This window comes from Jaculus jaculus, chromosome 2 (assembly GCF_020740685.1).
Source record: "Jaculus jaculus isolate mJacJac1 chromosome 2, mJacJac1.mat.Y.cur, whole genome shotgun sequence".
Classification (NCBI taxonomy): Eukaryota; Metazoa; Chordata; class Mammalia; order Rodentia; family Dipodidae; genus Jaculus; species Jaculus jaculus.
The window spans coordinates 4,792,998-4,805,506 of record NC_059103.1 but is presented as its reverse complement, the minus strand read 5'-3'; the positions used below and the strand labels follow the sequence as shown (position 1 = coordinate 4,805,506).

The following is a 12,509-nucleotide window of genomic DNA, read 5'->3' as shown; positions in this document are numbered from 1 at the left end:
CATTAAAAAAAAAAAAAAAAGTAACTGGAAGGGGCTGGGGAGATGGCTTGGCAGTTAAGGCATTTGCCTGCAAAGCCAAAGGACCTCCGTTTGATTACCCAGGACCCACGGAAACCATATGCACAAGGTTGTGCTTGCATCTGGAGTTAGTTTGCTGGGATTAAAGGTGTGCTCCACCACTCTTGCCTACACTCTCCAGAGGTTTATGTGGAGTTTACTTAAGAAGAGCATTCCTGCCGGCCATGGTGGCACATACTTTTTTGTTGTTGTTCATTTTTTATTTATTTATTTGAAAGCGACAGACACAGAGAGAAAGACAGATAGAGGGGGAGAGAGAGAATGGACGTGCCAGGGCTTCCAGCCACTGCAAATGAACTCCAGACGCGTGCGCCCCCTTGTGCATCTGGCTAACGTGGGACCTGGGGAACCGAGCCTCGAACTGGGGTCCTTAGGCTTCACAGGCAAGCGCTTAACCGCTAAGCCATCTCTCCAGCCCGGCACACACTTTTAATCCCAGCACTTGGGAGGCAGAGGTAGGAGGATCGCCATGAGTTCGAGGCCACCCTGAGACTCCATAGTGAATTTCAGGTCAGCATGGGCTAGAGTGAGACCCTACGTTGAAAACAAACAAACAAAAAAAATAAATAAAGAAAGAAGAGCATTCCTACTTAAATGAAGCAAAGATGGTCGGTCTCTGTATTTTGTGCCTAATTTTTGTTTATTGCCCCACCCCCCAGGGTCTCACTCTAGCCCATGCTGACCTGGAACCCTGGAACTCACTCTTGCTCCAGGCTGGCCCTGAACTCATTGCAGTCTTCCTACCTCAGCCTTCTGAGTGCTGGGTCTTAAGCCTGTGCCATCAAGTCCATCTTAAAGCAAGCAACTGAACTGATTACTTTTTCTCCACTGGTGATACTGACTTTGTAGCTCAGGCTGAACTCTTGATCATCCTGCCTCAGCCTCTTAAGTGTTAGGAATATAGGTGTTCAATATTTTCCTCATGAAAGCTAGCTTGGTCACTACATTCTACACATCACACTAGAATATCACTTAGATTTTGACTCTTCTTAATAGTATGGTGGCCTGTGGTTTAAGTCCTGTAATAGGTAAAAATAAATCCTTACCATTGTGACCTAAAACTTATGCAGTGTGTACCTTGGTTTAAATTGCAGCGCTTTTGTGTGTGCATTTGTCTCACTTAGCCCTAGCGCTTGCCTTTGCCTCTCAGCATGTTTCTTTCTTGGGTGTGCTTGGTTGGATCTCCACATACTTTTCAGCCAGGTTCACTTCTCTGTAGGCTCTTTGTTGTGCCTCAAGGGTGTTTCCTGTGGCTGTCAATCCCCTTACCTGCCTTCACCATCCATCTTACCTGGGATGCTGTGCAGGTACCACGTCTATGATTAACCTTTTTTTTTTTTTTTTTTTAATCTCATTCTACAGCTTTGACAACTATTCTGCCAATGTTATGGTAGATGGAAAACCAGTTAATCTGGGTTTATGGGATACAGCTGGACAAGAAGATTATGACAGACTGCGTCCCCTCTCCTATCCACAAACAGTAAGACTTGCACTGGATTTTTTTGTTTGTTTGTTTGTTTGTTTTTTTGTTTTTTGAAGTAGGGTCTCACTCTAACCCTAGCTGACCTGGAATCCAGTATGTAGCCTCAGGTTGGCCTTGAATTCAGAGATCCTCCTACTTCTGCCTTCGGAGTGTTGGAATTAAAGGTGTGTGCCACCACATGGCTGCACCTTATTTTCCATGTGTCTCTTTGAGTATAGTTCTTGAGTGTACAAGAAGTGCATATCTTTGTGGATTTGCTTGTTACCATGATCTGACTGTGTGACTCCCAACAGTTTCTTTATTTCCGTGGTTTATGCTTCTTTGTTCTTGGGATGAGTTGACACAGAACAGCCCTAACATATCCTGACACTTTCTGGCATTTGCTACTATTTGGCTTCTTGTGGGGGTGTCCAACCCAACTGCGTGTTGGCCACATGCAGCCTAACACAATGATAAACTTACTTAAAACGTGAGATTTTCGTGGTAGGGAAACCCGATTTGCATGATTTTCAAGAGTGCACTTGTAGAAGACAGCATTACGTTGCTTTTATTTTTTTAAGAGAGGGACAGAATTAGTATGCCAGGGCCTCAGACATTACAGTCGAATTGCCGATGCTTGTGCAACCTAGAGGGCATGTGTGGCCTTGCCCTTGCCTCACCTGTGTGTGTCTGGCATGGGATGGGGTCATTTGTCTTCACAGGCAAATGCCTTATCTGCTAAACCATCTCTCCAGCCTTTTTTTTTAATGTATGTATGTATGTATGTATGTATGTATGTATGTATGTATACATATGTATGGGGTGCATGTGCATATGTATGTGTGTTCACACCACGGGCATGTGGAGGCCAGAAGTTGATGTCTTCCACCTTATTTATTGATGCTGAAGTTCTCACTGAACCCAGGTATCTCCTATCCCTGTCTTGTAGGTTTTGGGACTATAGGCAGCCACCACATTCTCTTGGAATTTATGTGGGTACTGGGAACCCACCTCAAGTTCTCACTTTGGTGTGTCAAGCCTTTTCATCCACTGAGCCATGTCCCCAGCCCCAAGTCTACTCAGTTCTTACATTTTTTTTGTCTAGCTAGTGATAGTTTTAAACTTTTCTTTTTAAAAATATTTTTTTTGTTCATTCTTATTTATTTATTTGAGAGTGACAGAGAGAGAAAAGGCAGAGAGAGAAAATGGGTGTGCCAGCACTTCCAGCCACTGCAGACGAACTCCAGACGCGTGCGCCCCTTTGTGCATGTGGCTAACGTGGGCCCTGGGGAACCAAGCCTCGAACTGGGGTCCTTAGGCTTCACAGGCAAGCGCTTAACCGCTAAGCCATCTCTCCAGCACGGTTTTAAACTTTTCAATAAACCTCTTTTCTCCCATTGTGTACCTTTTGTTTCTTGTTAGAAGCATTGCAAATACAATCTATTTGAGCTATAGCAGGTTTTTTTTACAAAAGCGGTATTTATTTGATAAAGAATGGATGCATCATGTCTCTTGTCACTGCAAACAAACTCCAGACACATGGGCCACTTTGTGTGGGTAATGGGGAACTGAAGCAAACTAGTGCCTTAACTGTTGAGCCATCTCCTCAGCCCATGTAGTAACTTTTTAGTAATTGCCCTTGAGGTTAACTATAAGACAAAAGACCCAGGCGGGGTGGTGTACACCTTTAATCCCAGCACTTGGGAGGCAGAGGTAGGAGGATCACCTTGAGTTCAAGGCCACTCTGAGACTTCATAGTGAATTCCAGGTCAGTCTGGACTAGAGTGAAACCCTACCTTGAAAAACCAAAAAAAGGGATGATGTTGCATGCTGCTAATCCTAGCACTTGGAAGATAGAGGTAGGATCACTATGAGTTTGAGGCCAGACTGGGACTACAGAGTGAGTTAAGTGAAGTTTGAATTGGGTAGTTTCTCAGTTAATCTGATTAAGTATTAACACCCCTATTACCAAACAGATTAATTGTTCATTATCATTGGCAACTGTTTTTTTGGTGGTTTTTTGAGGTAGGGTCTTACTCTAGCTCAGGCTGACCAGGAATTCACTGTGTAGTCTCAGGGTGGCCTTGAACTCATGGCCATCCTCTACCTCTGCCTCTCAAGTGCTGGGATTAAAGGCGTGCACTACCATGCCTGGCTAAAATACCATGCGCCACCACATCCAGCTTGGTAACTGTGTTTTTATATGTAGTGGATTCTGAATAATTTCAGATTTAGAACAGTGGGTGGCATATCTCCAACTCAGTGGATATATCCGGAAGGGTGTGGCATCATTTCTGAGAAATGGGAGCCACCCTTTTATGACTCAGGGGGCACAGGGTAAGGCGAGGCCATTCTGAAGGAGTACTTAGGGCAAGTCAAAGGTGACTTGGCCGGAGTCCACCTTTGTGCCAAGGAGCAGAGATGAGTAAAATGGGCTCTTTCTAGATTGAATAAAGCTGTCCTATTTGATACTTGAAGTCAAAGTGGGTGTTGTCCTTATGAACTTAAAAAACTTCTTATATCTTGTCTGTATATGAAATGACTTGAGTAGCAAGAAGGTGTAAGACATTCTTGCTCATAAGTACTAACAGGAAGTCCCACAGATCAGCTTCTTTAATACACCCAAGGTATATTAAAGAAGTTGGGTAGTGAATGGACATTCTTAGCAGAGGAGAGAGACCCCAGCTGACAGCTGAAGACATAGCTGCTTGTGTTGCTAGGTAAGAAAAGTATCTTAGCCAGGAATGGTAGTGCACGCCTTTAATCCCAGCACTTGAGAGGCAGAGGTAGAAGGATGGCCATGAGTTCAAGGCCACCCTGAGACTACATAGTGAATTCCAGGTCAGCTTGAGTGAAACCCTATCTTGAAAAACCAAAAAAAAAAAAAAAAAAAAAAAAAACACCAAAAACTGTGGGGGGGAAGCTACCTTGATAAGTAAGGGTCAGCCCCCAAATACTCAAATATTGATGCCTGGAAAGTTTTACTCTTAAGTGCCACACTGTTAAACAAGACAGTGGATCTGGGAGTTTTAGGCTGGCACCTTGTTTTCTTGTTGGCCAAGGGTAACCCTAAACTTGGATAGCCTGTGGGCTCTGATTTTGGCTCCTTGGGCTGTACCCCTGTGTATGTGGCTCATCCAAGGTACTTGCTTGGATCCACTCCTGAAGGATGGGGAGGAGGATCTCTTAGAGTTTTGTAGAAAGAGATGTTAACATCTCTTGTGGGCATTTTAGGTCAGCATCCTTTGGTGGGCAGGTCTGTGTAAATAAATCAGTTTAAACTGTTGGTTCTATTTTGTTCTCCCAACATATAGTGAGCAGGTAGATGGTTGTTGTTTTCTGTTGAAATTGCACTCTTTGAATAATAACTAAAGGTCTCTATAGGCTAGACCAACCTGGACTGACTCTGTAGCCCAGATTGGCCTCCAACTCAGGGGAATTCTCCTGTATGTTTCCTGTGGTTGGATTACATTTGAACCATCATGCCCACTTCAAGCTTCTATTGTTTTAAATTAAGTAATCCTTAGGGTTTTTCTAGCTTTCAGTGAGCTGTCTTTGTTTTCTCTTAATATTTTGTCAGTTCTGCATACCTTCTTGGCATGATTAGAATCAAGGTGGGTCAGTGGAATGTGCAGGTTATATCAGTTTACATTGTTAGGCCACCCATGCTTCCAGAATGTTACCAGTGTTCAGTGGTATGAGTGGGAACATGAGCCAATATTACAAGGCCCTTGAATGTCTGACCCAGCGGTGCAGCCTGTTTGCTGAGATACTGGGCTTGTGTTGGCTTAGCCAGGACCCTAGCATTTTGCAATAGCCATTTCATTTTCCTTAAAGGTTTTTAAAAACTGGGCTAGTCTGATGTGACATGAGATAAACATAACAACCTCTCCCTTTCCTCTCCTGTATGTTTTTAAAAATGATCTCACTCTAGCCCAGATTGGACTGGAACTTGTAGTGAGTCTCCTGCCTCCTCCTCCTGAAGGCTGAGATTATAGTCACAAGTCACTGTTCTTGGCTATAATTTTGAGTTTCAGAACTCTTCAGCCTTTGTTATGATGGCTGTTAGAAGTATGTCTGCAAGGTGGAGGTCGCTAGGAACATACTATAGCTAAGCAAAATGCCGTGAAGGCGACACCCTTGGGGAACTGTTGTGTGCTCTGGTGAATGCTATTAGAAGGCAAAATGATTCTGTGTTGTGCATTTTAAGGTTAAGAATTTATCTGAGGAAAGGGAGGCTTACAGCTATGGTAGAAAAGCAGTTGTTCATATTGGCCAGGTGGGAAATATTTAATGATTTGGGTTTTTCTGTGCTTAGACAAGGTTGTGAAGTGATCTTTTGTTTCCTTGTGGTCACATGGGAACCTTGTCTGATGTCTAAGTCATTAGGTTCACAGGCTCACCTGGCTGGCCATTCTGTCCACACCTGCCTGTGTCAGGCTGTGGGAGGGAGGCAGCCTTCCTTTCTCTGGAGCTTGTTTTCCTGGAAGCTCCTCCCTGTGACCTGCTCCTGTTTTGTGTAGTTCTGCCTTCTCTCTGCTGGATGTATATGAACGGGTCTTTTTCCTGGGCAGGGAAGAGGGATGTACAGGTGGGAAACGTTTGGAAGTGAATAAAATGAAAATGACTGCTTTTGAAGTAGTGAGATTCCAGTCGTCTGTTCCTCTGCACTGTCTCTAAAACTGCTCCATTTTGGGGTCTATACCACTGACAGATTGGGGAGCAGGGGGGCGGGCAGATAGAACTGGTTGTGGCCATGCTTTTAACCATTCAGGGAGAAGCAGATTGTGCTAACAGGAGTTGATAAAAGTCCTTGAAGACTCTCACAGTCATGACAGGAATGGTGGGTCAGAAGTCTACTGGTGACCTGAGGGAAGTCACTGTTCACATCTCTGTGGTTAGAGGCCAGTGACCCTGTGACACACAAGTGACTTTAGGAATGTTTGCTGCATATAACAAGGAAGGGAGAAGACAGCAGCTAGGGCTGACCAGCACATGCATGTGCCAGGAAAGCAGAGGTGGAAGAGGCATCAGAAGCACAGTCATGCTTTCTGAAGCTGTGTTTAGGCTGGGGGTGGAGGAGAGAAAGGAATGAGGAAGGAACAGACAGATGGCATAATAATGTTCACGGGGCTGGGAAGTGGGAACGTGTGGCTCCTTTCGTGCATGTCTGTTCATCATCAAAAAAGAGGTTAACAAAATTGAAAAGAGGAGCTGGAGAGATGGCTTAGCACTTAAGGCCCTTGCCTGCAAAGCCAAAGGACCCTAGTTTGACTCTCCAGGACCCATGTAAGCCAGATGCACAAGATGGTGCATGTGTCTGGAGTTCATTTGCAGTGGCTGGAGGCCCTGGCATGTCCACCATTCTCTCTCTGCCCCTCCTCCCTCTTTCTCTGTCAAATAAATAAATAAATATAAATAAATAATATTTTAAAAAGTTATCACCAAGTAGCTGCTTTATCAACTCTGGAAGAGTCAGATTCGTTGGAGCAACAGTATTTTTCAGTCACGAAGTCTTAAGTCCAAGCCACTCTCAGAATGGAGGAAGGCAGGGACACTTGTGCATAGGAGACAGATGGGACTGCTTGCTGTTGGGCCTGGAAAGCTTCTCTGGGCTTGCCTGGAGCTCTCGGAAGGGCCTCACACCAGAAGACGCCATCAGCAGCACATGAGCAGGGCTCTATTAAGGGACACTAGAACATTCCAGGCCCTGGCAAGGGTCTGCTGCCTTCATTGCCCCTTTCTCCAGGCTTCACGGAGTCTTGATTTGGTGGCTGTTCGCTTTGAAAGTATGCTAGGTCACTGTTTGCTTTTGGATCTTCAGGGGGGTTGAGATAAAATTCTGATAAGAATAAATAACAGGTTACATTGATTTGATTTTCCTCAGTTTTTACTGAACTCAAACAAAGTTCTCATGCATTACTAGGTTGGAGACACATGTGGTAAGGATATACCTTCCAGGGGCAAAGACAAGCCGATCGCCGTATGTAAGACTTTCAGTTGACTTCTGTCTCAAGCTTCGTCTGTCCTCTTACTCCACTTAGTTCTCCTAGGAATTCTTACTGAGCCTCAAGTTCCTTGAGTGTTTTATATTTAATTCACTCAACATGGGGTTTGCTTGATGAAATAGGCTTTTGTTGGAGCCTGTTTACTTAACCAATTTGATCAAAGCAGTTAGTCAACTGTTTGCCTTCTCCCAAGTGGAAGGAGGGGCTCGCAAAGCCCCCTCTCCCCGGCTGGCTGGAGGTGTTGGTATGGAGTCCACCTGGCACTCAGGCGGGGTGGTGCCTGCTGAGCCTGATTAACCTCACTCCCAGGGCCTTCCTTCTCTGCTGCCGTGTCCTGTGCCGTGGGTAGTTGGGCAGCTGTGCTGTGCCGGTGAGCTAACACAGCCATGCTTTGAGGGGGTTGGAATCATTTTGGATGCTGGGAAGCCCTGGTGATTCTCAGACAAGCTTGTGCATGCGCCAGCATTGAAACAATGTTATTTATAAGAAGCTGTTGTGTGGGATATTTCTTTCCTTTTCAGATACAAGATACCAGCTGGATGGTTCAAGTGCTAGCTTGTGAATTATGTGTGCTCCACAAGATAGCATAATTGCCTTTTTCTTTCTTCCTTTTTTTTTTTTTTTTTTTGGTTCCTTTTTCTTAGGGATATATATATTTTTACCCCTTCTGTTTTTGGTTTTTCAAGGTAGGGTCTTGCTCTGGCCCAGGCTAACCTGGAATTCACTGTGTAGTCTCACAGTGGCCTCCAATTCTCAGTGATCCTCCTACCTCTACCTCCTGAGCTGGGATTAAAGCCATGCACCACCTGGCAGGGATATGTTTTATAAGCCTTTTAAATTTTTTACTTGAGAGAGGGAGAGGCAGAGAGAATAGATATGCCAGGGCCTTCAGCCACTGCAGATGAACTCCAAATGCATGCATCACCTTGTGCATCTGGCCTTCATGGGTCTTGGGGAATTGAACCTAGGTCCTTTGGCATTGCAGGAAAGCACATTAACTGCTAAGATAAGCCATCTCCAGCCCTATTTTTATTTATTTTTTTCAAGATAGGATTTCATTCTAGCCTAGGCTGATCTGGAATTCACTCTGTGGTCTCAGGCTGGCCTCGAACTCACAGTGATCCTCCTACCTCTGCCTACCAAGTGTTGGGATTAAAAAAGGCGTGTGCCACCACGCCTGGCTTCCAAGCCCTATTTTTAAATTTTTATTTGACATAAGGTCTCTAGCCCTAGCTGACCTAGCCCTCACTGTGTAGTCCTGGGCTGGCCTCAAGATGTATGCTGATCCTCTTGCGTGCTGGGATTGAATGTGTGTGCCACCATGCCCAGCCTAAGCTTAGCATTTTAAAAATGCTTGGGCATTGTTTTATACAAGTAAATATACATGGGAAGGAAATCTCAAAATTATTATATATAATATATATTTACATATATGTATATATATTCCATCAAAGTTTTCTTTGAGTATGTTTACTACACTGCTTTTCATTTACATCTCTACTTTGGCCATAGCTGCCCTAGGGGCAAGTTTTCCAGAGGCCTTGATCATGCTTGAAAAGCTGTGGCTGTGCCAGGGTGATTGGTGCTTATAGCCCACTTTCATACTAAAGTTTCCTTGGGACAGGGGAGCAAATCCTTGAGTCCCACTTTGTGCAAGGGATTGTGAGCAGCAGTTTAATTGGAGTTAGTGGTGATGCATGGATGTTTCTGGTGACTGTGCATGTGGGGAGCTTAATGAAAAGCAGGCATTTGTCGCCATGTTTAAAAAAGACACTGCTTTTGGGAACCTGCGAGGCCACAATTACAGAAGTATTAGAATGCTGTGTCTTGTTCTGTAAGATGTTTGTCACAAACATGGGGACCCGAATTTGATCCCCAGTACCTACGTGAATGCCAGGTGGTGGCACACTTGTAATCCTAGCTCCGGGAAGGAGCTTACTGGCCAGCCGTCTAGCCTAACAGTGAGCTTCAGGCCAGTGGGAGTCTTGAGGTGGATGGCATACCAGGGGACGACAGGGGAAGTTAACTTCTGGCCTACATGCCCACACCACTCTATCGATAGGGCCTAGGTGAGAGGTGAGCACGAAGAAGGCTCCTGGGATGTGACTGATGCTTCCCTAGCCTCCAACTGCTTCCAGCAGGGTTCTTTCCTTTCTCATGACTCACTGACAGGCTGTTTGCGTTTGGCAGTTAGCTGGTGGACGGGGGGCGAGTAGGGAGGGAGCAAGCTGCTGACATCAGCTGCTGGTCCCAGTGGACACACAGCACATCTGATCTGTCCCCAGCAGCATCAGGAAGCAGTGTACTCATCATCAGATGGCTTTCTAAATGTACTTCTTTCTTTTCTATAGGATGTTTTCTTAATCTGCTTTTCCCTTGTGAGTCCTGCATCATTTGAAAATGTCCGTGCAAAGGTAAGTTGGGGAAATAGAAAAAGAAATATTAAAATCTAAATTGCTCTCTGCTGCTAGGAATAGTCAGTTACTAAATGGGCTTTTTGCTAAATTTTCCATGTTACAACTTCAGCTTTAAGCCTTCAGAAGCAGGGTGTTCTTCACTCCAGTAACAAGTGCCTTGGAGCCGTTTAGTGAAAATAAGGGATCAGGGACCTCAGTGGAGACCAGCATGCCTTCATTTTTTTCTGTTCCACAACGTGCTTCATTGTTCTCCGTCTTGGGGGGTTCTGGCCTGCTAGGATCTTCCTCCTCGTTCTTTGAGGTTTGGGAGGTAGGTGGGAAGGCGGGGTGGGGTGGCTGGCAGTTTGGCACTCTTGTGTCGCTAGGTGAAGGACGTCTGCATGGTTAGAGAGTGGCACGATTTTGTTCCTTTCTTCCTTCACATCTAGTGGTATCCAGAAGTGCGACACCACTGTCCCAACACTCCCATCATCCTTGTGGGAACAAAGCTTGATCTTAGGGATGATAAAGACACGATCGAGAAACTGAAAGAGAAGAAGCTGACTCCCATCACCTACCCACAGGGACTAGCCATGGCCAAGGAGATCGGTATGAAGTCCTGTGCTTCTCCCATCTGCTTTGCAGTCTGTTCTCTTGTGCTGGGGGCGGGAGTCCAGTCTGAGGCAGTTTTTCTTTGGAGTCTTGCTTGCTTTGGGAAACCAGCTGAAACTTCTGAGCAGGGTTGGGGTTGACTCTCTTGAGCTATGCCATGATGGCAGGAAGTCCCTGGGTGCTGTGATGTTTCTTACTGTATGGTTAAATCAGATAGGGTGTATATCACCCTATGGCCATTTCTCCTAGGTGCTGTAAAATACCTGGAGTGCTCAGCGCTCACACAGCGCGGCCTCAAGACAGTATTTGATGAAGCTATACGAGCTGTTCTGTGTCCACCTCCTGTGAAGAAGAGGAAGAGAAAATGCCTGCTGTTGTAATTGTCTGAGTTCCTGTTCTTGGTCCTGTCCTCCGGAACCTTTGTACGCTTTGCTCAAAAAAAAAAAACAAAACAAAAACAAAAACAAAAAAAAAAAACAGTGGAGCCTTCGCATTCGATGCCAAGTTTTTGTTACAGATTACTTTTTCCATAAAACCATTTTGAACCGATCAATAATTTTAAGGTTTTGTTTTAAATGTAAGAGTTGAAACTTACATTCTATTAAAATTTAGCCCTAAAATGACAAGCCTTCTTAAAGCCTTATTTTTCAAAAGCCCCTATTCTTGCTCAGATTAAGAGTTGCCAAAATACCTTCTGAACTAAGTTGCGCTGTGCTAAGAACACTGAGCACTCACCTGCCGAGACGTTAGTCTGTGAGAAGACTGCAGCTTCTGGGTCAGGAGGTGCAGACCCTCCCAAGGAGCACGCAGCCCGGCCTCCTTAACGACATGTTGCCATGTAATGCATCTGTAACTTACCAGCCCATGTTCATTACATAACTTTGTACTGTATGTCATAGTGAGTGAGTGTAATACAACAGCTTAGCTCTGGATCAGTCTTTCTGATTTCCTAGTGAGTTTTCTAAAGTATCAGTTGACTAGCTTTTGCGGAGACTTTGAACAGAACTCTTGTTCCTGTCTCCTCTAATGAAGTATTTCTGTTCCTAGTTGTGGGTGTGTTGGATGGAGTGTGTGAAGCACGACGTGATCAAAGGATAAAGGCAGTATTTTGACAAAATACAAAATGGAAATTTTACACTACATTGTACATGGAGTAATTCAACTGAATAAAAGTGTCACGGGTAAAGGTTTTTAATGGTTAATTTCTGTCAAATGCAGATGATGAAGAAAGGTCGGTATTATCAGTGTCTTATCTTAAGCTTTTCCTTTCTCCTACACTTAATCATTTCTCCCCTAAATTGATCATCTAGTTCATTTTTAAACTGGTCATTCCCATAGTTGCTAACTTAGTGCTTCTCTTCTAGAACTCCTTAAATGAGCAGATGCCTCCTACTTGTACTAGAAGATCTTTCGGAGAACACACTAGTTTTTTTGTAGATTAGTGAAAGTGCATTCCTGTTTTCATGTTACTTTATTCAAAGCTAACAAAGTGCTTTCCTTAGTTTTCTAGTAACCAGGTGTAAAAATCATGTGTTGCAGCTTTACAGTTTTTAAGATATTTTAGACAAACTATGAACCTTAACATCACTGTCTTGCCAGATTACCAACACACTGTCACCTGACTAATACTGACCCTCTTTACCTCGCCCACACGGACACATGCTTCCTGTCGTGGCTTTGCCTAACAATGTTCCTTTGGGTCTGTGAACTGCTAGTGCTAACAATGTTCTGTACAACTTAACTCACTGGCAAGAACACAATGTTTGGACCTTTCAACCACTAGAACAAAATTTTTTAAATTGACAGTTGCAGAATTGTGGAGTGTTTTTACATTGATCTTTTGCTAATGCAATTAGCATTATGTTTTGCATGTATGACTTAATAAATCCTTGAATCATATAACTGGTGATGCTTGTGTTTTTGGAAACTTGATGAACAAGCTGCTGGTATGTT

General features: G+C 44.3%; 1 protein-coding gene across 2 annotated transcripts in view; it reads left to right on the top strand.

Annotated features, from left to right (window-relative positions):
• The window catches only part of Rac1 (Rac family small GTPase 1), a 30,093-nt gene extending 17,638 nt beyond the window's left edge, over positions 1-12,455 (top strand). For both annotated transcript variants that reach the window (XM_045144089.1, XM_045144088.1), the window contains exons 3-6: positions 1,441-1,558; positions 9,900-9,962; positions 10,394-10,553; positions 10,806-12,455. In XM_045144089.1, the coding sequence (XP_045000024.1) occupies positions 1,441-1,558; positions 9,900-9,962; positions 10,394-10,553; positions 10,806-10,936 (472 nt within the window). In that variant the 3' untranslated portion in view covers positions 10,937-12,455. The remainder of the gene's footprint in view (positions 1-1,440; positions 1,559-9,899; positions 9,963-10,393; positions 10,554-10,805) is intronic.
• Positions 12,456-12,509: the final 54 nt, after the last annotated feature.